Here is a 25065-nt window from a genome sequence, read left to right on the forward strand (position 1 = left end):
GCCGCGCTGCGCCTCTGGTCCGTTCCTCCGGCTTCCCCGGCGCAGCCGGACCCGAGCGTCCCACCGCCGCCTCCCCTCGGGGCGCTGCCGTCGCACCTCTGTACCTGCAAAACAATACCCGCCGCAGGTAAAAATGGGTGTAACCGCCTCCTATGGAATCACAGAGTCGTTAAGGTAGGAAGACCTCTAAAATCATCGACCCAACACCCCCATGCCTCCTAAACCAGGTCCCGAAGTGGTCGGCCACCCTCACAGTAAAGAAGTTTTTCCTCAGGTTAAGGTGGAACTTTCTGTGTTCCAACTTGTGCCCATCGCCGGGCACCACTGAAAAGGGCCCGGTCCCATCCTCTTGGCACACACCCTTCAGATATTTATAAGCATTGATAAGATTTCCCCTCAGTCTTCTCCAGGCTGAGCAAACCCAAAACTTTCAGCCTTTCCTCATAAGGGAGATGCTCCGGTCCCCTGATCATCTTGGTAGCTCTTCGCTGGACTCATTCCAGCAATTCCAAATCCTTCTTGAACTGGGGAGCCCAGAACTGGACACAGTACCACAGATGTGGCCTCACTAGGGCAGAGCAGAGGGGGAGGATAATCTCCCTAGACCTGCTGGCCACACTCCTTTTCATGCAGCCCCGGATACCCTTGGCCTTCTTGGCCACAAGGGCACGGTGCTGGCTCAGGGTCAACCTGCTTCCACCAGCACTCCCAGGTCCTTCCCAGCAGAGCTGCTTTCCAGCAGGTCAACCCCCAGCCTGTACTCATGCGTGGGGTTGTTCCTCCCCAGGGGCAGGACCTTACACTTACTTTTGTTGAATTTCATGAGGTTCCCCTTGGCCCAGCTCTCCAGCCTGTCCAGGCCTTGCTGAATGGCAGCACAGCCTTCTGGTGTATCAGCCACTCCTTACAGTTTTGCATCATCCGCAGACTTGCTGAGGGCATGCTGTCTCTTCATCCAGGTCATTGATGAATATGTTGAACAGGACTGGACCCAGCACAGACCCCTGCGGAACATCTACACATTTTTGAACCCCCCCCAGGGATGGTGATTCCCCCACCTCTCTGGGCAGCCTGTGCCAATGCCCAACCGCTCTTTCAGTAAAGACATTGTTCCAAATATCCAACCTAAACCTCCCCTGGCACAGCTTGAGGGCATTTCCTCTCATCCTGTCAGTAGTGACTTGGGAGCAGAGACCAGCCCCCCCCTCACTCCAGCCCCTCTCAGGCAGCTGTAGAGAGCAAGAAGGGCTCCCCTCAGCCTCCTCTTCTCCAGGCTAACCCCCCCCAGCCGCTCCCTAGCACACTTGTTCTCAAGACCCTAACATACAAACACGCTCCAAGCGTGTATATTCAGCTACATTACTCACCTTTGCCCAACACACGCGCTTTTAAAACCTAACATAGGATATGAACTTGTAAAATAATATTTTATTTTTCTGGAAAATGTACAGGTTTGACCAGGGGTTAAGATCTATGTATTATACAGTGAGCCAGGCAACAGTTTTGAATGCAACAGACATATTCTGGAATAAAGTAGGTCTTACAGTTGAAATGGCGATACAAGAAAGAAAGGAAACAATAAGTTTTATTTTTCTTGTGGTTTTTTTTTTAAAGTGAATAGGATCTTGTTTATGACCAAAGCAGTACTGAGAAAAGAAAAAAAACTCTGAATGACAGATTTTTCCAAGTGGTACAAACACACAGGAACAGCCTATTTTAATGTAATATAAAATACTGCAGTCCCATTTTTTTCCCACTTCTGGATTGTTGAAGTTAACGATCAAATGCTCTGTCAAAACTTCGTTTCTGGCCTCTGCTTCTGAATCTGTTTCTACTGGAGCTACCGCGCCGCCCATTCCTGGAACTTGAGAAGCTTCGGCCATTTCCTCCGCCTCCTCCTCGCTGTGATTCTACTAACTCAGGTAATTCAGTCGCCACGCACAAGCGCCATTGTTTTGAATCTTCCCATCTTGCCTATCGAAATAAAGTCAGACATCAGAAATCAAACTCAAGGAATGCAAACACATGGTATTTCATAATTATTAAATTTGATCAACTGAAAAGGTAAAATTGTGAGCTAATATATGGGATTCAAGATTCTAACTAAAGTAGTCAATACCGGTTTCAAAATTTTGAGTGTATGAGCTACAGATGTCTGAGTACACCTCAGATACTATAGAACAGAACTGAAACCCACCTTAGAGCTTTACAGAGCCACCTCATTAATAAACTCTTTCCCCACCTTTAATTTATTAAGAATACTAGTATAATTATTACTGATCACAAATCCACACCCTCCTCTCAATTCCCCTCTAATCCAGAACCAAAAATTGTTTTAGGAGTGAATGAATGCCAGGGCACAAGGGTATGGAGATGCACTAACAGAGAAATACCTGAAGGAAAGATCGGAAATCTAGAGAATTTTGGCATGGGAATTTTAATTCTGCCAAGCAAAAACCTGCAATTCACTTTTCTGTGGAGAGAATTCTGGGTGAAAAGAATGGGCGGTGAGGAAGAGAAAAAAAGGGGATTTTACAGTGGAACGAGACTTGTTGCCTACAAAGATGAATCCAGCAGCAGTAACAAGGGGTGGATTGTTCACACCACCACTCTTCTCACTGCAAAAGTCTCAAGCTACAGATTTTTGGAGACAGGGTAATACTTTAGGAAAGGAACACTGTATGCTTGTTCTGTTCTTCAGTTCCTTCAAAGACATCCCTTTTGCCACTAGGAAAGGCAGGACAGAGGCGACATAACGTTTTCTGCCTAACCTAGTCCTGCCAGTTTTATCTAGAGTCTGCTGTAACCAGAAATTTCAATGAATGTACCTCTATTTCTTTTTGGTCCGCTGCAGGAATATCAAAGCACACACCCTAGAAAGAGAGAATAATTTTAATGGATTGACTACAACTTAAAATTAATCAATAAATAAATTGAGCCTACAAATCTATTAGATTTGGTGGATGGATATGAACGAAGTATGCATGGCAATGTAGGTGTGTGAAAGCACCAGAAAAATAAAACAGCACAATAAAGGACAAGAGAACGGCATGTTTTGACAGCACATAAATTAAGTCATCAAGATCACAGCATCTCTCTGCAGTTTTATTCATCAGGGTGTGCTGAGAAATAAGAAATACACCCCCCAAAAAAAAAACCACAAAGACAAAGCAAATCAGCAATAACGACCAACAACTCGCAAGAACAGGACATAAGCATTCCTTGTCCTCTGTCTCACCACAAAGAACTCTGGACAGACTATCTGATTGCACATTTTCATGTTTTCGAAAATGCATACAAATTCTGAGACAAGAAGGGTGAGGGGAATCACTTTTGTTTAAAATAACTGTCTCTCAGTGAGCTTTGCTACACTTGTTGCAACACTTAGGTACACAACTCAAAAATTAACTGTCTGATCTTTCACTTTCAGGTACCAGAAGTATGATGAACATGCACTAATCAGAACTAAGCAATCCTGATCTATGTTCTGCCATTAAGGCACAGTAAACACAGTTCACACCTTTCACCTGTTCCACTCTCCCTATGGCCATGCTATACACTGCATTATACTACCTCCTTAGCTTGTCAGCGGAGCAGAGCCCTAAGCCCCCGAGATGCCTAAGCCCTAATGAAACAGATTGAGGCCCATCCTGCTACCAGAGTCATGTCCTTATCAACAGAGCCTGGAACAGAGGAAAAAAGGCCAAATTTCTCCTGACAATTGCTGGGAAAAGGCTACAACCAGGAGAGCTCAGCTGCAAAGGTACAAAAAAGCTTACCATTTTTCCCTTGAGGAAACACATTCTGTTCACCTTCCTGTCAACATCATCACCCAACAGTTCTCGCAGTCTTCGCCAAGCATAGCTCATATTGTTTATTTCTTCAGAGCAGTGTAGTATCATTGTAACAAATCCCTAAGGAGTAAGAAATGGAGCGTGCTCCATTCAGTCAGAGGAATAAGCTTCGGCACATCTATCAGACATGAGAAACAGCTCATAAACTAAGTTTTCAAGTGGATACTGTTATGGGAGAGCAAGTGTATTTATACCCACTATATTCTTGCTTGTAACTAAATTAGTAGTTCCTAGTGGCTTTAGTACAGTTTCCATAAACAAAATCATATGGAGACAAATAATTATCTATTTAAACAAGAGTGAGGTATGCTGTTTTTTTTCAGATTCAAGACAAACGTTAATCCATACACCCTTACCGCATCCGAGTTCAGCAGGGAGCGCTGTTCAATGGAAGTAGCACCTGAAATATGGGCTAGAGCTGCAGCCAAAGCATTAACTGGTCCCTTTTCTTGTATTAAGAACCGAGCAGATTCTTTGAAATACTCGATAGCAGTTTGAGGAACAGAATCCAGACACCTACATAATTAAAGGGGGGGGGGGGGGGGAAATGTATACACTAGTATTTAGTAGGCTCTGGAGTAGAAGAAAAACAGCAGTAACAATGAGCAGTTCAGAGAGTTCAGAGACAGCAAAGAGCAATCCAAACTGCCCTTCTGAGCTAGAACAATAAGAAGATACAAGAAGGCTTGAGTCACCAAACACACCTGATGGCATCTTTGCTGGAAGCCTTTATTATATCTGTTGCAGTAGGAACACCAACACGCTTGAATGTAATGCCCTGAAATTTAAAAAGCAAAATACAGATGAAAATTGTAGACCATAAATACTTCCATTCTAAAGAAATAGTACTGACTCCAAGGAAACAACCATTTAAATCTATCATTTTTCTTCTTTTCACTTTTTAACTCCCAACTTTTCCGAGTGAAAATTACAAGGTTAAGCTTACAGGGAAATGGTTAACACTTAAAAGCCTTTCATGTAGCAAGATCAGGTCAGTTTGTTTGATCCAGTGCCCTTACACTGAATCAAACCATTTTGGCAGATTCCAGGGGAAAAGGTCCTACAAATTCTAAATTTTTTATTATAGTTTGATTTACTTTGATTTAAGTACAAGTTATACAACCTTTCTAAATTTAAGTCTGAGTTTTATGTGCCAAGACTAAACCATCTCATCCCAACTGACCACTTAATTGGCAAGAGAACTACCACATGGAACAGTGCACAAAGTGCAAAAAATGGAAGTAACAGTTCTCAGTAAAGCTACACATATGCAAATCACTTATCAGACATTAACACTAAACTGAAATCCTGCTAGCTTTTTCTCATTTCCACAGGTACAATCTTACTGGCATTGAATCCAAAAGCGTGGGCTTGAGAATCTGCAGTGCGGTCCCTGCTCCTGTAAGGTAACTGAACCTCAACTGGGTGCTTTATAAGCTATATTCTTTAATTGAATTATTGACCAAAACATGAAGATTTTACGTGCTACCCTAACACATTACATTTGCGTGCTTGTGATTAGAAGAAAACTATACTTTACCGCTTTTTGCTCCACATATCTTAACTGATGTTCTTCCTTTCGCTGATAAAAACAGATACAGATCCCAGTCCGTCCAGCTCGACCTGTGCGTCCAGAACGATGGATATAGGACTCCACATCCTTCAGAATAAATAGCCTTATGATATATCTAATTTATTGTAATTTAATCAATTCATTGCATTTACATAGCTTAGTAGAAGCTATTACAGTTGAGCCTGAACAATACACAGTATCTGCATCAGAGAATTAAATGAAAAACCATTGTTTCACTAAAGTCAAATGAATAAGCCTTTCCATAACCCTCTAAAAATCACAGTTTGAAAGCCAGAACCATGAGAATGGATCAACTAAGTCTTGTTTGGCATCACCACAGAGAACGTGAGAAAACATTTTGAGTGTATATACCTCTGAAACAATCCCACTCACCCTCCTGCACATCAACTCAAGCGTGGTTACCAAGATATTAATAGTGAATTCACTGAAAAATTATCTTGCTCCTTTTAAACCCTCTTAACTTCAAGACAATGTTGGCACTGTTGGGGTCCCCTCCTCATATCTGCCCCTACTTCTTGCAAAGCAAATACCCTTTCTTCACTCCAACTGTTTCCAGATTTGCACTCACCATACATGGCCTTGAAGGGAGAGGCTTTGAACAGCCTTAAAAGAAGGCACTTTATGGAGACCATCTTTAAACATCCTAGGGACCAACGCACGCTGAAAAAAATCCTCTAAGAAACAACTACTGTGTATCGGGACATTTCTTACCCTCAAAGGCAACGCTGATAAACACTGTGTGGTGAACACCATCACCTAAGTAGCATATACTGCTTGAAAACAAGACTACAAATTATTACAAGGCACCTAAATAACCCGCTCCTACCTTTGGTGGTGAACTTTGTACAACCAGGTCAACTTCAGGGATATCTAAACCACGGGCAGCCACGTTGGTTGCAACCAGAACTTTAAATGCACCGTTTCTAAAACCTTTCAGGGTGATCTCTCTTTGCTTCTGAGGAATGTCACCGTGCAACGACTGGCAATCCTGAAAAACAGTGTTATTACAGGACTGTACCAAAATCCAAGACAGTGCTGCATTTTATGGTCAGTTTTGGGTACGATATCTTGGTATTTGATAGATACCACATGGCAAGATACAGAAGAACTGAATTACCAGAGTTTATATTTTAGCTGTCTTACCATATTTACTCAGTATTTCTTATTCATATACCTCACAGACCTTTAACAAAAGTAGGGAAACAGAATTGCAACGTGCATCTTATCTCCAGCTCTGATTACTGTGACCTATGAAAAGAACTTGCCATCCACACCATCTATGCAAGGCTTAGCTGTTTCAAAAGTTATTGACAATTTTCTCAGGCCTTTTTAGTATTCATTTAGAGATCTTTTCCAGAATATTTTTGCTTCTTAATCCCCCTTAACACACTAATTTCCCCTACTACCAATTAAAAAGCATTAAAACATAAGTGGTCCTAAAAAAGAAAAACAACTACAGCTTCAAAGATAATTTTCTTTCAATCCAAACATTCTGAAAGTCCTTCTGTATCATAGCAATAACAAGTACAAAGACCAAACATACAAAAATTGGCTTTTCCTCCACTTCACATTTCACAGCTTGCCTGTAGATGGCTGCCACATTTTCCACATGTAAACAGGGAATGATTTGAAAAAAGTACTAACACAGCATGAAGGTCAGCACAGAATTCAAAAACTCTTTTTGAGACAGTTTTGGATTAATGTCAGCTGGTAAATGGAAGAGGCATATATCCTGTTTTCAAATATCAATATGCTAAAACAGAAACATCTAAGTAATTTCCTTCTCTTACCTGCCAAGATCAGAGTTCTGCATCGCCTATGCAAGATTTGATATCACTAACAGCACCAGTAACGTAAGATAAGGCTCCACGCTCAGGTTTAGCTGTTACTGACGTCATCTAGGAGTGTGGGAGAAACACTCCTAACACAGCTGTGGCAGATGGAAAAGCTTCTCCTTTCCCTAGGAATGTAATGCTATACTGCTTTCTAGACATAACTCAACCCACCTCCTCAACAAAAACACATACAGAAAAAGGAGGTGCTGTGATACCACCACCAAAACCAAGCATGCAGTGGCAGTGTCGCTACACATCATAAACATTGCACCACTACATCAACGAGTTTTTTTCCACCAGTGCTAGAGCATGCCATACCACAAATCTCAGGAATACACTAGAGGTCATTCACAAGAGATGGCAGATTGAATTCTTCCTGTGTATACATCATTAAACTCTTCATAACAGCTAACAAACATCTGAATGAAGATACAAACATAGCCTCTGTTACATTACAGCTCTAAACCATACTTGCGCCCTGCTGACAACACTAATGTCAGCATCACAGCTCAGTAACTGCAATTACAGTATCATGACCCGTTATCCTAGTATTCCAAGTCTACTGCCAACTTTTAAACCAAGACAGTCCTCTCTGCAGAGAAATTAATTCACAACTGCTTCATTTAATGTCAATGAGAACTCTTCTTCTAAGAAAAAGTCCTTTGTAGCCCAGTACCTGTTAGTGCAGCCTGGTCCTGAAGACTATAACGCTGTAAATTTTCAACCAGTTTGGGGTTTTTTAAAGGGTCTTTTTGGCAGTTTTGAAACTATCTGGCCACCTGCAAAAGCCTGCCTTACCCACTTGGAAAGTCTCCCTTTAAACTTACTCAGCATAGGTCTGGTATCAACATAGGGTTGATAAGTCTCTGACAGGTTTTGTTACTTAATGCAGATGGTAAAATACCTGTTTGATTGAAGCATTCAGAGCCAGTTCATTTGCCTCCTTTTTGGTCTCACAAAAGACGATAGTCCTCCCATGGCTGCCACTGTAGACCTGAATGACATCTCCAATAACCGCAGCTCTCTGAGACCAGTGACACTCTATTGCCAAATGCTAGGGAAAATAATTCCAGTGTTAAACTTACATAAAATCACAAGACTCTTTTTTAATACATTTGAAACTGTAAAATCCCAAAATACTGAACAGTTAAACAGTTTCCTGAGGGGAAAATACGCTAAATCATGTTGTTGCTGGAACATGCAAAATCCATAAGGCTCTTACATCCACCACAATTAGTCTAACATTCAGTGAAATAATTACAGTAAGAGGAAAAAAGATGACAGTCCACAAATCACTTTTTTAAAGCAAGGAAAAAAACCCAGGAGGTGTTATACCACTTCTCTGGAGGACAGTCAGGGCTGCAAGATTTTGTCACAGTTCTATCAACTAAAGCTTTATAACAGATAAAGTGAAACAAATACATACAGTGTTAACAGCTTTTTTTCAAGCACAAGAATAACATTCTTTCAAACCAACTGATACAATTATGATGTGTCCAACTGATCTGTCAAAGTAACTGCTAAGCAGTACTTAAAATAAGATCTTGGTTTTGCCTATCACATAAAGATAATTAATTCAGGCTTCTTGCATATGTGTGTTGCATTCCTTACTATGGTATTTACTGCATAGCAAGCAAAGGCCTAGCGAGGTGAGATACCACAGGAAGTTTGAAAAAAGTCTCCTGTATACAGAATAGCAGAATTTGACTGTGATATCTGTGGTGATTTAAAAGAGTCAGGTTGATGTTAATGTGTGCCTTTTGCTTCCAGCTTGGATAAATTCAGGTATTGCTTTTCTCTGAAAACCAACAAAACTGATAACTGAATCTTCATTCTACCCGAGATGTTTATATGGTTACCAGATCCTGTGATGAGAGGCAGATCCAAAACGCAGAAACAGTTTGACTCGCTGTGATATGCCTTACGCTTAAAAAAAAAATAATTCTCAAAACTCCTTTCAACATTGTTCTGATAATGTACCTTAGGATGGGATGACCATTTGTAGCACAGAGGAAAAGGCCTGAAAACATTCCACATTAGATAGATTACTCACTTCTACTGTTGTAGCAGCCTTTTGAGTTCTTTTCCCAATAAGGTCGATCTGTTCATATTTAGACTTCATGTATTTCTTAGCCACATCGTACACCCAATGAGGGCAAGTTGCAGAAAACAGTAGCGTCTGGGGATTGTCTTCAGAATCTTAAAAGACAATGTTTCACAAAATTTATATGTTTCTTCTTACAGATGTTCACAAGTTGACTATATGGGTTATTAAAAATATGAGGTCAAATATCAGTAGATAAAACAAAGAAGGCAATTCTGCTTTTTAAGTTGATGCATTACCAACAGCTGGAGAAAAAAACACTCTAGAAAGTATAAGTACTTTCAAGATTAGGAAAAAAGTTACCATGACCAAAAGTCCACCCTGTTTTCAAACAGTGAAAACAGTAAAATAGCTTCTAATTCCTTTTAACCGGAAGACGACCAAGTACAACTTATAGATAGGTGTAAAAGAAAGTTATTTACAGATCCCTAGGTACTGGATTTTAAGCTTTGCAAAGGTACTATGAATGATTCCCACTTTTACAACACTTCACATGCTACATTCACAGTATGTTTTCTACAACACAGACACTTCTAAACAAAGCCACCTTGCAACTTTCAGAAAAATATACTGAATTTTAGCACACTAAATTATTACTAATATTTCCTACTATTTGTTTAAATATTGAGATTACCTTTCTTGTATGCAACTCGCAAAATGTCTTCCACTTGCTCAGCAAATCCCATGTCCAGCATCTGGTCAACTTCATCGAGTACAACATGCTTCACCTTGGTGAGGTCCAGCTTGCCATTCTGAAGATGGTCTTTGATTCGACCAGGTGTCCCAACCAAAATGTCAATGCCGCTTCTCATGAGATCAACTGATAAACAGGAAAGAGCAGAAGAGAAGTTAGCAGTAAACACATGGTAGCTACATAATAATTAAACGGTTTCTTAAGCCATTCGTATGTACGCCCCTTACAAATGTGAGAACAAATAATGAACAGGAGGAAAAAACTTGGGGGGGGACACAAAACAAAAACTGGTAAGGTAGAAGTTCTACTGCTCTTCCTGAAGGAAGAAAGATTTCCCACCTCCCTTCCCTCTCCCCATGATTTAAATAAAGTGGCAAACAAACTGCTTCTTTTAACATACTTTGGAAATAGTTAACTTTTCCCAATTTGTCCACCTTCATTAGAAGCTTAAAAAAAACAAACAAACAAAAAACACTTCATTCATTTGACTATCCAAATTACTGATATCACCTCCTTCCTGAAGTTCTGCAGGAAAAAAAACTTCATCCCTAATATCTCAAGATATGTGATGATGAAAGAGCTTATTCTCACTTGATTAAAACCTTCAAGATGGCAAATTATGCTGTCACAATAAATGAGTTGTTCTCCACTTTGTAAATCCTCTAGGTATCCTGTATCACACAAAAAAAACCCACACCCACTCACAGCTCTAATACTAAACATTTTTTAAAGAAAACATAAATGTTTACAAGAACATAAACCCATATACTGTGTATAGATACAGTATAGTCTCTGTCACTTTAAAGTACGCGAGTAGAAAAGGAACACCATGATTATAACTGAGAGCTATGGTTATTTCTCACCATAAGAAGATATATTCCAAGCTACTGAAATCCCTATGAATACTGTCCAGTTATTGAGTTAAAAATATATGTTTGGAAGGACCCAACTGCATTTCCCAAATACGTCAGTCAATAACAGAGTCGCAGAATGGCAGGGGTTGGGGGGACCTCTGGAGATCATCTTGTCCTGCTTGAGCAGGCTCCCCCAGAGCAGGGGCACAGGGCCGCGTCCAGGCGGGGTTTGAATGTCTCCAGGGAAGGGACCCCACAGCCTCCCTGGGCAGCCTGTGCCCCTGCTCTGGCACCCGCACAGGGAAGGAGTTTTTTTCTCATGTTTATGTGGAACTTCCTGTGTTCCAACTCGTGCCCGTTACCCCTTGACAATTGACATTTCAATTCTTAGTGATGTGTCACTTACTTTGTCCATTATATGGAGTTCCCCCATAAAAACAAGCTACTGTTAGCTTTTTTGTGATGTCCTTGAAATCTTTGGCAACCTGATTTGCCAGTTCTCTTGTTGGACAAAGAACTAGTACCTAGACAGAAGAAAGACAAACATATGTTTTCTCAGCGTGGCTTCTGCCAGAAAACGACTAGACTTCTAATCATCAGTTTAGGTCTGACCATTTACATAAATTAAAAACAAAATCTGGTTTAAGTAGTTATCTAAGCAAAGATTAGACAACACACTGCTTAAGTCTTTTGTAGTATCATTCATCTCCTTCAGCACATACTCATTTAGGACAGCCTAACTTCTTTTTAAATGAGATAGGAGGTACTTAAATCTTAGTTCTTGAACAGATCATCTACAAGTTTTCATCTATATGCGCATATGCTTTTTGAGTACAAGACTGAAGGATTTGGGTAGTAGAAGGGTTTTTTTACACATGCTTGGTAATGCTTCACAGTCCTGCGAGAAGGTGCAAGAAAGAGCTATCAACTGTCTATCAGCTTCCCTGAGACTGAGGGGAATGTATGTTCAGTCTGCAAAGCTGGTGTTCTGCATGATTCTGAGCCTGTGCTGATATCTCCAAAGAAGCAACCAAGGAACCATCCTCTCTTCCAATACACCGGCTTCACCGCAGGTGATGGACAAGCTAATTTAGTTTAACATGTGATTGCAGTACTGCTCTCAAACCTGGCATTAGTGGCTTGACAAAAGGAAACTTAAAATCCTTATCATTGCTTCTTTCAACGTTGAAACACATTACAAAAAAAGAAAGTAGCAGTCTACTATGGTAGAGAGGCCTGAAATCTTTTCTATTTTAAGACTTGTGACCCCCTCAAAGAAAGCTTTCCCTTCTCTGCAAGACTGCCAGATCTAGAGCCAGCATTCTCAGTCTAACAGCCAACATGACAGGCAGAGGCAAATAAAACACCTAGTACTAGTTTTGGAATGAGTTTCAGGTAATCTATGAGATGGGTGACAAGATGAAATAAATTGGCAAAAAAAGTATTCCACTATTAATGGGGATCCAATAAGCTTTGGCCTATCTAGTTTTGGAGGGCATCATAAGACTTTGGTGAAAAAACATACATGGTATTCCCCAGCAGAATGCAGACAGCTCATAATGAAACTGCATTCTCTGGAGCAGAAGCTTCAATATCTGGTAGTAGTCCTATTGAAAACTAAGCCTATTTTTAAACCCTCCCACTATTCACATGTTTAAACAAACACGTTTAAATAGACAGCTTTTATCAATCAGAAAAAGTCACTATCTGGGAGAAAAACCAGCATCCAGTAACCACTGGGCCTGAACAAGTAAGGTGGCAGAACAAAATTAAACAGGAACACTTTGAACACCTGTAGCTTTGGTCTCCCTGTAAGCAGAAAAAGGAATTGACATGTGGATACAGCTATTTTGCTCTTGATCAGAGGGTATGAGGCAGCACAGGATGCAGGCAAAGCTCAAGAAACATGACTTTTAAAGCGGGTTAGCTTATCCCTGCACAAACTTGAAGAACTTTTCCAGCAGGTTAAAACAGTGAATCACTCCAACATGAGAAAAAGCAAAGTCAGCACTCTAACTAAGCATAGTTACCTTTGGTGAACGGCCTCGTCTTTTCTCCTGTGAGTCTCCCTGAAGCTTTTCAATTAAGGGAATAGCAAAAGAGAATGTTTTCCCTGTTCCAGTTCGTGCCTGAGCAATTACATCTTTGCCAGAAAACACTGGGTCGAAGGTCTTCACTTGCACAGGAAATAGGTACGTCACTCCTCGAGCTGTGACAATTTCAACAGACTTCTTTAATATGATCATTTTACAAGTGTTCTTGCATACTCTTCAGAGGAAGCTATCCTAAGCAGAACTTCCATCACTTCTAAAGTAAGTCAGGACTAAATTATCCACTCCAATGATTTATTTAATCACAGAGGTCATCTGTAAAGAGTGCCCTGGGACTGTCCATTTTGTTCTCCCACTTCATACCACCAGACAGTGCTAGCTGTGACAGATGAAGTTAGCCTTTAATGTAAGCCTTTAATGAAAGCTTTTAAGTACTGTGGCTTTATTTATGTAATACTCCCCACCAATCTTCAAAAATCTCTTCCTTTCAAATAAAAATATATCAAAAACACTTCTATTCTCTTAATTCATACTAAGTCATGGACAAACTAATGGCAAAGTTACTAAACATAGCTGGTTTTCCTTTACTCACAGTGAAATAACTTTTAACTGAAAAATTCTCACACTGAATTAATTTTTTTTATCTTATGCCATTTGAAATTGTACTGTAAAGGCTGAACCGGGCAATACTGCAAACAAAAAAGTCTATGTTCAAAGATGTATTTATATGCCAATCAATATGCCTTGGGTATAGCATCTGTGCTTGCATATGCACAAACAGAGCACATCTCAAAGATCATTGATTATGTTGAGCATAAAAACACATGACAGAGATAATTTACCTTCTGTGGTCACACCATGCCGAGAAACTTACCTTGAAGAAGCTGAACAGTCCCTTTGGAAATAGAAAAATTGGAGAAAGCACCCTCTTTCTGTTCTTCAGTCATCTCCTGTTAGGTAAACAATAAATCAGATAACATTCCATGTGAATATTATATGACCATCAGAAAATTCAAAGTAAGGGCATAGGCCCTGGTGTCATACCCAAGGGTCAAATTTTCAGTGACAGTGTCACAGCTGCAGCTAAAGAGCCTTCTTTGTTTTACTTACTGTCATATTTTAAAGTTAGAAAAAAGTGATCTGTAATTTAAGACTGTTTCATATCTAATGGCATAACCCTGAAAATGCAAAACACCCAAATTAAAACTCTGAAAACTCTTAAATTCTAACATTTCATTTTAAATAATTACCAATGGCCTAACAGATTATACTGTAATATGCAAGAAATCAGGGTTGATATCTAGCCTATTTCCTACTTCCCAATTAATAGAGCACAGTGACTTACAGATACAGAAATCAACCCCCAAAAGAATAACATTACTAGGTAAAGCATCAAACGTGCCTACTTAGTAATGCATCATTTTCATATACATTTTAAAAGCACAGTGATTAAAATGCTAAATGGGAGGAAAGAATGCTAACCATGGAAACCCTGGATGCTTTGTGAAGCATCAGCTGGAACAAGAAACAAAACCAAGCAACAGTAGAACATACAGGTATACAGACTTTTCAGAACAAATCCTAGGTACAAGATATGTTTCCCTTAAAAAAAAAAAAAGGAAAAAGACCCACAAAAACACTATGGTTCACTTCAAGCAATTTTAAAGGAACTTAAATCAGACAGAAATAGTCAGACAAAATAAAAACATTCTTACAGGAAGGTTTAAAAAGACTTACAAAGTTATTACAGCATGATTATGTTAAGGACCATCTTATCACATTAACTACTACTTAATAAGATGATAACGTAAAACATATTCACACATAACTTTTCTTTCTCCACTAGCTAAAACCAAATAATTCTTATTTCACTGCAGAAGCACTCGTAATACCAAGAAGCCAATTAAACTATATCTGTAGCAATTACAATCACATCTAATGATGCTGAATCATATTAAAGCACCATCTCACTGCAGCTTGTCCGTCTGCCAACAGCTACCACAGTACCGGACTGTTGAAGTGGGGAAATCATGGTGCACTGATCTTGAACTTCATGACTTTCAGAATTTAAAATTTTGGAAATAATTGACAGAAGGGTCAGTTCAAGTAGCTTTAAACCCTGAAAATTTACAGCAGTCTTCCCAGTGATTGGGGGAAAAAAAGGGGAAAATAACCTGTTTAAATTTAACCTTGTTGCAATGCAGTAATTGAAAGCTAAACACACTGTTTTAACTAAATCAATCTTAGTTTTACCTGCTCTTGGTCACTGTCACCATCACCACTTGATGTTTCACTAGAATTACTGTGCCGTTTTTTGCTGGTGGATTTACTGTTCAAAGAAGATAATCTCATGTTTTCTGAGCTTTCTTCTCTCACACTGCCGTTTTGTTTAACTCCACTCCTCGACTTCTTGAGTTTTGGGGGGTCAACATCATCCTCCGACTGCTCGCTTTCATCCGTCTGAGTCCTTCTTCTCTGAGATTTGTCATGGCGTTTAGACTTCTTCTCCTTTTTCTCCTTCTGGCAAGGCACAGAGCAACAGTGCGATACGTGAAAATACACGCACATGACCCAAGCAACAAGAAACAGAAAAGACTTTGCAGAACAACTAAAACTTTACGTTCCAGTTATTGACCAGGGGGGTCGTATAAAGCAATCGATCCCTCCCTGCCGCAAGCAGGTGCCGCCAGGAGGCATTTCCCGGCCACGACACACCCGGGCCTTCGTTTCTGGGATTCTTGTCCCATCCGAACGCGCTCCCCGGGCCGCTGCGCGACCAGGGCAGCCCCAGCAGGCCCACCCCGGTCCCCGGCAGCACCGTCCCGACATCAGGCGGTGGCCGTGGGCCGTCCCCACAGGCCTCACAGCCCGCCCGCCTCCCAGGAGGGAGGGAGGAAGGCCCCGCCGCCGCCGTCGCCGCGCACGTGGCCGGCCGGCCCCTCACGCCCCGTGGCCGCGCCGCTCAAACCCGCCCCGGCCCACGCCTCGGTGGTGACAAGAGAGCGAGGAAAGCCCCGCTGGACATTTGCCCCACCGTGCAGGCGAGGCGAGGCGAGGCGAGGCGAGGCGGCGAGGCGGCACGGCGCGGCCAGGCCGTACCCGGCCGCGGAAGGCCCCGCCGCCCTCCCCGGTACCTTGTGCCGCCGCCGGCTGCTCTCCAAGGCGGACTCGCTCTCCATAGGACACTCGGGATCCGACTCGGCCCCGCTGCTGGCGCTAAACCGGGTAGCTTCAGGCATCTCCGCTCACCGGCAGCCGCGCCACGCCGCCACCGCCACCGGCCGCCGCTGTGTGACAGAAACAGAACCCGCCCACTGCCCCGGCAACGCGGGGCGGGGCCGCACCGCCCAACCGCCGCCCGGCAGCCAATAGCCTGCCGTCCCGCCGCTGTACTACAACTCCCAGCGTGCCTCGGGACTCACCTCCGGACTACAGCACCCAGCATGCCCCGCGCCCGCCGAGCGCGTGGTGAGCTCCGCGCCTCGGCCGTGAGGCGGCCGCCGTGACGGGCGGAGCGGGAGCGGCGGGTTGCGCGGCAGCCACCGGCGTTCCGCCGGGGCTTGCCTTCTGATGGACCCCCTTGCGCGTCTGAGCCCCTGGGAGGAGGGGTTTTTTTTTGAGGAAGCGGAAAAAGCTGGTGGCAGCGTGAGGCGTTGCGGGGGAAATCCCGGTACCGGCGTGACTGGAAAGAGTCCGTGGACTGAGGAGGACGGGGGAGAGCGCTGCAAGGGCTCTGCTCGGCCCCAGCCAGCACAAAGGCAGTTTTTTTCAATTTCTTCACAGCCAGAGACACCTTCCCTAAAATAAATCTCCAGTAGCTTTAAAAAAATGATAACTACAACTTTAGCCATCTTTCTCCATAACTGCACGGACAAGTTCTCAGTAAAAGCGAGCCTAACACAGCAAGTAACAGTATGGCCAAGTGCCTCTAAGATTTAAAAGGACCGCAAGCATTTGGTGATTAGCAGCATGAAACCAGCACAGTGCATTTAGCTACAGGAAGAAATCAGAATTAGGAAGTCAAAATTAGCCTTCTGAACTAAAAGCTGTAAAGTGCTCCTGATGTCTGCTAGGATGTTGATTCCTTAAGAGATGGAAAGGGGTGGCTGGGGGCAGAGCGGGAACGTGCCGGCCTGCAGCAGGGTTTCTCTCAAAGCAATGCCACTGACCTTACCTCTTGTCCCCTGCACCAACACATTTTAATTTGCAAAGACTAAATCCTGCTTGCCAGATATAAACACACCGAAGTAGATTCAGGAGGACAGCTGAGGTTTCAGGCCACAGTTGAAAGAACCTCGGTATTCAAGGAATGTTTGTAGTAACAAGGTACGTGCCTATCTAGCTCATTGCTTTGTTTTCTGACAGGGGAGATGGAGCGTGCTGGTATTTCTGTGGCACAAGTATGGAACACTTTCAAGAATTACAGTGTAAAATAGTCCCATCCAGCTGATACAGTTCCTCTTAGAGCAACAGATACCCTTTCCAGGTTAATGGTGTGATCGGAATTAAGTATATCCGTTCTCATTTTTATTATCACAGGGACACAAAAACTAATTAATGATGAGATTAACAGAAATACACATTAGCTCTCCAAATACTATGGTCAAAAGTTTTAACTAACAGCTTTGATATAGAGACAGCCTCACAGTTGTGACTGGTCACATTTATAGTATGGTTACCTTGTAACAAAGGGAAAGTTTACAAAGCTCATTAAAAATATAATCAAATATTCATGACCATAATTAGCCAAAGCAAGGAATTTTGTTGTGATTGTCCTTCCACTTTGTCCTCCTCTTTGCGTTAGTAGCTATGCCTCAGAATTTGGCAGGAAGCTTCAGCTTTTTTTCAGTCCATCTAAAATAACAGAATTATTAGACATCAGACTTCACAATCTAAAAATAAACAGAGTCAGCTTAGCTTCTGTTACTACAGATGGCATCAATACAAACAATCAAAAAGACCCTTTGAAATATATTTTGCTAAAGAGCATCCAACAGATTTCAAGTGTTCATGTCCAAGTAATACACTAGAAGTCTGCCTGAAAGAAAGCACAGCCAAAAGCTGCTAAAGGGAGGAAACAAACAAAAAAAAAATCAGCAGAATTTCATTAAAAACTGTAGTACGTGATTTGTTCATTCATATAGTAGCTTCTCAAGGGGGTGGTACATATCTAATGAGAACTCAAATGGTTTAATTACATTTAAATGCCAGTTGTTTACGATCTTAAGAATATGTGATGCTATTAAAAAATTGGTATGATTTTTCCCTCACACTGTTTTAACTTATGTTCTTGCCAACTTAGTTAACAGTTTTGTAGGTCTTTTCCACGTGCAACTGTGTAAAACGTTGTTTCATATCAATTTGTTTTTGATTAAGGGATTTTTCAAGTAGTTACAGGCAAAACGTACCCTATGAAAGGAAGCAGAAGCTTCTAGCATAAGTGATGTACAGATTCTCCTGTCTATTGTGAGCAAGTCAGATGGTATTTTGTACTTTAAATTGTGATTGAACACCTTTGTAAATGACTTTTTATCCTTTGTCTACAACTGGGGAAACTATGGCGATATCCATAATGTCATATGGCAAGATCAATGCCAGCTGAACCTGCCTGCTAACAGGAGTTTAATCAATCACCGTGTTTAACACCAAGTTTATCAGTCACCATGTTTCTTAATACTTCTGCACTTGGCCATCTCCATCTGCAAGGCAGAGGTCATACTATTTTCTTGACTCATGAAAACAAATGCAAAATATAAGCAGCAGCATTTGCATAGCTGATTTACAGGGAATGTTCATTTAAAAAGACATGGTAGAACTATACAGTTTGAGTATTTCCAGGACATAAGACCAACGTTTTTAAAGATAATAAGAATTTTGTAGTTGGGGGACGGGGTGTGATTTACAGCAACATTTCTGCCTAAATCTGATTGTTAATTTGAAGATAAAACGTCTAACATAGTTTCATGTGTTTTCTTACCTTGGGGAGTCAATTCCACTGTCTCCTGTAATGCTGTGGTTTTCTGTCCCTTCTGAGTGTTTCTGTCCTGGTACCACAGCACACGCATTCTTAAAAAACAGATCTTTTTTTCCTAGAGGATTTCTCATGTCTTTGGTCTGTGATCCCAAAGCACAGCGTGCCACTACTCTACCCATCTCATAGGTGAAGTTCTGCAAAGTGTCAGCATCTGAGTCAGCCTGATTAGTGTGGCAGAAGTCCACTATAGCTGAAGCCTTCGCACATTCAGTAAGGCCAGTTTCTTCTTCCTTTCTGAGGCCTGTCAGAAGAACCTGACTGCACAAACAACTTTCGTCTGTGAAATCTGTTTTTGGATGCTCTTTTGAGCCATTTATTGATTCTGCAAAACTAGCACTTTCCTTATATCCATGCTCTTCAGGGTCATGCTTATTTACAGTTGTGTTGTACTGGGCAGGATAAGTATTAACCTTACAGTTTTTTAGGGACATAGCTTCCCCCAGCTTTTGCACAGCTTGACTCCAGTCTCTTGTATCTGAAAAAGCATGGCCAAGAGGCAGGTGACATGGTTCATTGCCTTCAAAATTGTCATCCAGATGTAACGAGTTACAGGTGTCACCATCATGTGCTTTTTGGTACAAAAGACAGCAGTTATCAGTAAATCCTTCACTTTCCAGATTCATTGATCTGGGATGGCTGGTACAGTCATAATTAAATGTAAGTTCAGTTGTCTTATCAGTCTTTTGTCTGTACTTCACACCTTTTTTTTTTGCCAGGTTAACATTGGCTGTATAATTTGACAGATGGACATTTTGAAATTCATTTGCTGTTTGATCTAATAACTGACATACTGTGTCAGCTTTGCACCTGCAATACTCATCTTTCAGATATGAGAATTTTGCATCTTCTTTGCATGCACCATTATCTTCAGTGTAGGAGTGAGGGGATGTTTTAATACCCCCAGGATATTTTTTTACTCTTCTTCTGTAGGTGTTTTCTTCAGAAATATTACTCTCCAGAAAGTATTTACTTTTATTATCCATTTGCAAAGTACTGCCTTGCAAATAACTAAAGTTTGCACTTAAACTGTCTTTCTTCAGTTGGAGGGAAGACCTATTAGCATGGAGTAGTTTATTTTGCTTAGTTTTGTCAGCCTGCATTGCAGTAGCCAGCTGTTCAGTTTCATAGACAAAGGTTTTTGAGGAGTCCAAGGACCGTGGCCTTTGTAAAGCTCCTTCTTGCTTTCGAGCCCTGGACTTCAGCTGACTGCTAATAGTACCTTTGTACCCTTTCGCATAAAAGTTGTGTCTCCATGACATACCCTGAAAAGGGTTCTTAATTTGTTTTTTATATATGACCTGAGATTCCACTGCTACATCAGATGGCTGCTGTTTTCTGATAGGTGGTGAAGGGTTCTCTTCCAGTTTCTCATTTTGGGATGTTAGCTCATGTATATAAGATTTCCTGTTGCTTCTGCTAATCTGCCTCTCTTTCTTTGACTTGGTTTTCCTGGTGTGTTTTGCTGTTTTGCTTTGTGTCTTTTGAATAAAATCCTTTGAAAGATGGTTTTGCCTGACTATTGATGCTTCAGCCAAGATACCCTTACTGATGGTTTTTTTTTGCTCCTCAAAATTCTGCATTAATATTGTGTGTTTAATCAAATTATCAACTGTAAGAGTAGGGTTAATACGCTTGATGATTTCATGTTCAATATCACGTGGAATATTATCTAAGTCATCTTCATCCCTGACTGGCCATTCCTTGGGGGGAAACTGGGCTGAAAAAGTGGAGTACTCCTTCTTACATTTTTCTTTTTTAGAAGCACTTCTCCGGAAAAGGCCAAGGCCAAACCTTTTGCTTTTCAGTTTTTCTTTCGCAGATGTCAGGGATTTGATGGTGTCCCAGGAATGGTTTTCAGCAGATGTGGACATCCCTTGAGTTTGAATTGAAGGCTTCACTTCACTGCAGCCTTTCGTACCTCCTCCATTAGGTTCGTGGTTCATTAGCTGCCGATGTCTTTGTTCACAGAGCATATTCTGGTGGAGGAAACCATGGCAGGATCTGTAACAGGATACTGTAGGAATGTTTTCTTTCACTGAGTCTGCACAATGCTCAATGTTTACCAGGGAAGTGGTGGAGGGTGATGAACAGCAGCAACTGTCCTCCAACAGGACCCTTCTGTTATCTTCTGTGGCATCTTTTGTGATGAAGTATGTGTTGGGCATCACAATGAAATAGCCTTCTCCCATATGATAGATTTTCCTTTCTTTCTTTAGAGTGCCAAAGATATTGTATAAGATATCGTGGGAAGGAACTGCAATGCCTACAACAAAGATACAGATACTTCAAATCAGAAATAAGTTTTCAAATAAAGTGGGAGCTGGCCAGAAAATAACTTACATAAAACAGATCTGGAAGCCACTGAACATGAAATACCCAATGTATTTAGTTCACAGGATTCCAAAAGAAGTTTGAAACTGACCTGGCAAGTGTAGTTTGAGTAGGGCATACTCAATTTCAACATGAAAATGCCCAGTATCAGCAGACAAAAGGCAGGGCGTCTGCACCTGCAGGGCAGCGACGGCTGCCCCACCTCTCGGGGCTAGCACAGGCTGCAGCCCTGAGTCAGGGAGAGTCCTTCTGGACCAACCAGGCGGGGCAGCACAGAAACATCATCCATCCGAGGGCTCTGGTAGGTACAATCCTACCCATGTCTTACAGATCAGTAAAACCATTTTTAACTCTGCCGAGGCAATTCCTCACTGATGAGGCAAGGTCACCCCTGAGGAAGAAGGTAAAGGCCAGCTGCGTTTTCTGGTTATTGTCACTGCAGACTGCTGTGATGAAGCTCAGGATGGTCTTCAAATAAGCAAGGATGTTCTCTTTGTGTCTATCAGGATATGATATTAATGAGAGAGACCTTTTGCCAGGTACAAACCAAACAATGTGTTGTTCAAAGCATTTTCCTCTTGGCAGGTTATCTAACAGTGACTTTTATCACTCTCTTTGAAGCTTCTGGAATAATTTTGTCAGATGACAACTGCTTACCTCACTGAGACTGGCCTCAGCTACTGGTGTCACAGTCCCAGAGTCATTAGCCTAGTGACATCTGATCTACTGTCCCAGGCTTCTGCTGATCTCCTGCCCACAGGAATGAAAACTTCCAGCAAGGTGAAAACATAGCAAGATATATGCTCTCTTCCTACAAACTTTGAGAGTGCTACTGCTGGCTGACTTAAAAATGCTACCTTGTGGTTGTCTCAGTGCACATATGGACTACAGCACGTTCCTGGCAGGGTTCTGGACCTGTTCATGGGGTTGCGTTAAAATTTTTCCCACTAGTGAAAATGCCTACCAGATCAACCTGTAACGTTTGCAAAGCTGTTAAGTTTACGACTCAAAAAGGAAGCTCAGTGTCAAACAAAGCAGCCTCCTGCAGAGGGCCATCATGAGCCTTTAGAGTCTCACATGCACACAGACTTCAACACTGCAGATCTAAGGGTAACTGAACATTTTTCAGACTGAAAAGAAAACGCAGTCTTTAAGGGAGGTGGCTGCTACCCCATCAGAAGAGAAGGATTAATGCTCATTTAGTGTAAGTAATTTGCTTTCAGGAAGGAAGGGGCTGGAATTTGACCAACCTGAATTTGAGGCCAGTTGTGTTTTTTGGTAACAAACACCACATGTAGACTCCTACCCACTCCCTTTGCTGTCAAAGGCAGCTATGTTCCTGTCTCTTAAAGGAGGACTCAAAGTCTTTGTGATCTGACACACAGTCTCTTTTATGCTGTTCTATATCTGGCACCTAAATGCCTCATCTATGCTTTCCCTCCCTGTAGAAAGGGCATACTCTCAAAGTACTCTGCACTCAGTTCCCTCTTGTTCTCAAAGGTTTATTTAAATCTGTAAAAAAGATTACATTCAAAACAATGCTAGTGACTCTCACAGATTGATGAGGATAGTATGCACATTCATGTATTCTACCGGCTGCCTGTTAATTTATATTCTTTCATATTGCCAGCTTTGCTTGTAAACATTCAGTGATCACTTGCCCAATATCAGAAACTTAAGCTTGATGATACAGTCACTTTTAAAAGGAAGGAGAAATTAACACATTACCTGGATAATTTTTCACTAATTGCTCCATTAAAGTTTCCTGTGTGACCATCACATGATCTGCGTTCACGTCTGATACGGTACAGCATATCCCTTCTGCCGGAGAAATGGAGTGTGACTGCGAGAGAGGATTCATGAGAACAGGTGTCACATCACCTGAAGTCCAGAAGGAGAGAAGGAAAAAACCAAAAAGATTGTAACACTACTTAATTCAAACATTTTTTCTATTAGCTGTGACAGATTTTCACTGAAAGTTTCTTGTGTTACCTCAGAACAAGCACCTTATCCTCAGCTAATTTTCTTTGGGAAGTTACTCGGAAATATTTCTCAGAGAAGGGAAATGACTCTAGCACTTTTCAAGTGCCTTTGTAATGAAGGAAAGAGAAGGTTACCTTAAGCATGTTAATTTGTTTGGTACTAAATTTCAGCTTAAACCATCATTTAGCTTAATAAACAGGCTGGTGAGAGAGAGAATTATGTCTGATGACTGATGACTTTTTAGATGACTGTTTACATATGAAACAATGCAGAACCTGTATTTCTCTAAGTAGCTACTGAAAAAAGGTCAACATCTAATAATGTAAGTACAAAATCTTTTCACTGAGTCAGAATGCAGGGGAAAAAAGACCAGGAACAGGCTTTGTCCCTTGTCTAGCACACAATTTTGAATAGAAATGGTAAAAAATTCCATTTGTAGACCAGGGTCTAGAACTAGAGATTATCTACTTGACTGGGCAGAGGGCAAAACCTCTTGTTACAGCTGCATGCATTTTTTAGGCTACATCACCATCTCTCCCGGTAAGAGACAGTAATGTTGCTCAGAGCGGCTGAGAGTGTGACCCAGCTCTCCCAGTAACTCTGAGTCCCAGCCCAGGGGGCTGAAAGGGATCTTAGTCCTTCACCTGAACACCCCCGTGCATAAAACACAAAGATAAGCACTGCCCTCTCCCCTTCTCCCCTTCACAAGATGGCAAGGCCAGTAAGAGCAAGCCCAAAAAGTACTTCTGACATGGTACCGGTGAATGATGTAGGAAAACCTGAAATAAGTATTTTCCCTGAAAGCTGATGACAAAGCACGAAGCAGGGACTCACCTGAGGTCTGTGCATACAGTAAGACAATGACTGCATACACCTTCTCAGACAAAAAAAAAAAAAAAAAAAGGTTTCTTCTTTTCTTTTCAATAGACCAATGGTCTGTTCCTACTACCTGGTGATGTTCTGTGCTTCCCTGTTCTGTGTTGCACAGAAAAAAAACCTTGAGTATCCTTAGCTACCAGAGCAGGCAGAAGGGACTCCTGGTTACTTCACAAGGCAAAAACTAGGGTTAAACGCTAATGGTAATTTTCTCGCAAGTAAGAAGTGACATATTAGATTAAGTGATATTCACGTTTAACTAAACTGCAATTGGATAGTCTGTTGGATGACTCTGTAACCCTATATTTATTCTTTAGGCAGAAAACTACAATGCAAACATTTCTCTGAGTAAATGAATTAAGCAACAGCACTTTGAAGAGCTTAAATTGCACTTGACCTTTGTTTTACAACTGTGGCTCTGCTCAACAAAAAGCACTCAGAAAAAAGTCCTGGCATACAGTTTCCTCAGTGGTGTTGCTAGGATACTCCTTGCAGGTGCAGAAACCATTGCAAGCTTTCTTTCTGTGTGGGAAAAGACCATCAGCATTCAGTAATAACTCTTGTGAATAGTTTGCTGTCTCAGGCCTCTGCTGTAGGCATAGTGTGCTGCTGCCAGTTTTACCATTTGTTCCTGCAGAGCACCAAATTGCTAAGGAGTAAAAAATTTATTCATTATCTTTATTATCTTGCTATAATTTCCTGCATATGACTTGCAGCCTCAAATCCCGTGTCTACATACAGGGAAGATCCTTTCAGAGTAATATTTAAACCAAAGCATTAAGCAAAAGCCAGCTTGGTACTGAAGGAAAAAAGTGTCCCACTAAAATTGTGTTCAAATGCAAGTCTATTTTAAAT

At 41.5% G+C, this 25065-nt stretch overlaps 2 protein-coding genes and 1 long non-coding RNA gene across 4 annotated transcripts; 1 reads left to right on the forward strand and 2 right to left on the reverse strand.

The window, feature by feature from the left end:
• The first annotated feature begins 36 nt into the window (after nt 1-36).
• On the forward strand, nt 37-5546 carry LOC135315595 (uncharacterized). Of its 2 annotated transcripts, XR_010375074.1 has the most exons (5): nt 37-174; nt 1615-1922; nt 3431-3763; nt 5189-5255; nt 5450-5546. It is a non-coding gene; the product is annotated as an uncharacterized LOC135315595 (long non-coding RNA). The 2 variants fall into 2 exon arrangements; XR_010375073.1 differs by lacking the exons at nt 5189-5255; nt 5450-5546 and having other exon boundaries at nt 3431-4387.
• On the reverse strand, nt 1409-16306 carry LOC104042038 (nucleolar RNA helicase 2-like). The gene is made up of 15 exons (XM_064464673.1): nt 16121-16306; nt 15240-15506; nt 13861-13936; nt 12966-13144; nt 11342-11459; nt 10022-10207; nt 9337-9482; nt 8188-8337; nt 6275-6436; nt 5395-5514; nt 4559-4632; nt 4211-4370; nt 3780-3914; nt 2829-2873; nt 1409-1974 (listed from the first exon to the last, which is right to left on the reverse strand). Exons 1-15 carry the CDS (start codon nt 16223-16225, stop codon nt 1774-1776), a joined length of 2124 nt encoding a protein of 707 aa, XP_064320743.1. The 5' UTR covers nt 16226-16306; the 3' UTR covers nt 1409-1773.
• A 98-nt stretch (nt 16307-16404) lies between these two features.
• On the reverse strand, nt 16405-23241 carry STOX1 (storkhead box 1). The gene is made up of 3 exons (XM_064465008.1): nt 23080-23241; nt 18964-21283; nt 16405-16582 (listed from the first exon to the last, which is right to left on the reverse strand). The coding sequence occupies exons 1-3, from the start codon at nt 23210-23212 to the stop codon at nt 16405-16407; spliced, it is 2631 nt and encodes an 876-aa protein (XP_064321078.1). The 5' UTR covers nt 23213-23241.
• Between the last annotated feature and the right edge of the window lie 1824 nt (nt 23242-25065).

The sequence above is a fragment of the Phalacrocorax carbo genome, chromosome 13 (genome assembly GCF_963921805.1).
Source record: "Phalacrocorax carbo chromosome 13, bPhaCar2.1, whole genome shotgun sequence".
NCBI classification, from domain to species: Eukaryota; Metazoa; Chordata; class Aves; order Suliformes; family Phalacrocoracidae; genus Phalacrocorax; species Phalacrocorax carbo.

Coding starts and splice junctions, on each gene's coding strand:
- STOX1 (XM_064465008.1), bottom strand. CDS start 23,212: ATGAATCCTCTCTCGCAGTCACACTCCATTTCTCCGGCAGAAGGGATA. Junction 21,284..23,079: donor ATTAGTGAAAAATTATCCAG/GTAATGTGTTAA, acceptor TCTTTGTTGTAG/GCATTGCAGTTCCTTCCCAC. Junction 16,583..18,963: donor AGTGGAATTGACTCCCCAAG/GTAAGAAAACAC, acceptor CCCTCCTCCCAG/GGGCTCAGACGCGCAAGGGG.
- LOC104042038 (XM_064464673.1), bottom strand. CDS start 16,225: ATGCCTGAAGCTACCCGGTTTAGCGCCAGCAGCGGGGCCGAGTCGGAT. Junction 6,437..8,187: donor TGAATGCTTCAATCAAACAG/GTATTTTACCAT, acceptor ACTGTTTTTCAG/GATTGCCAGTCGTTGCACGG. Junction 3,915..4,210: donor CCCTGCTGAACTCGGATGCG/GTAAGGGTGTAT, acceptor CTTACTCCTTAG/GGATTTGTTACAATGATACT.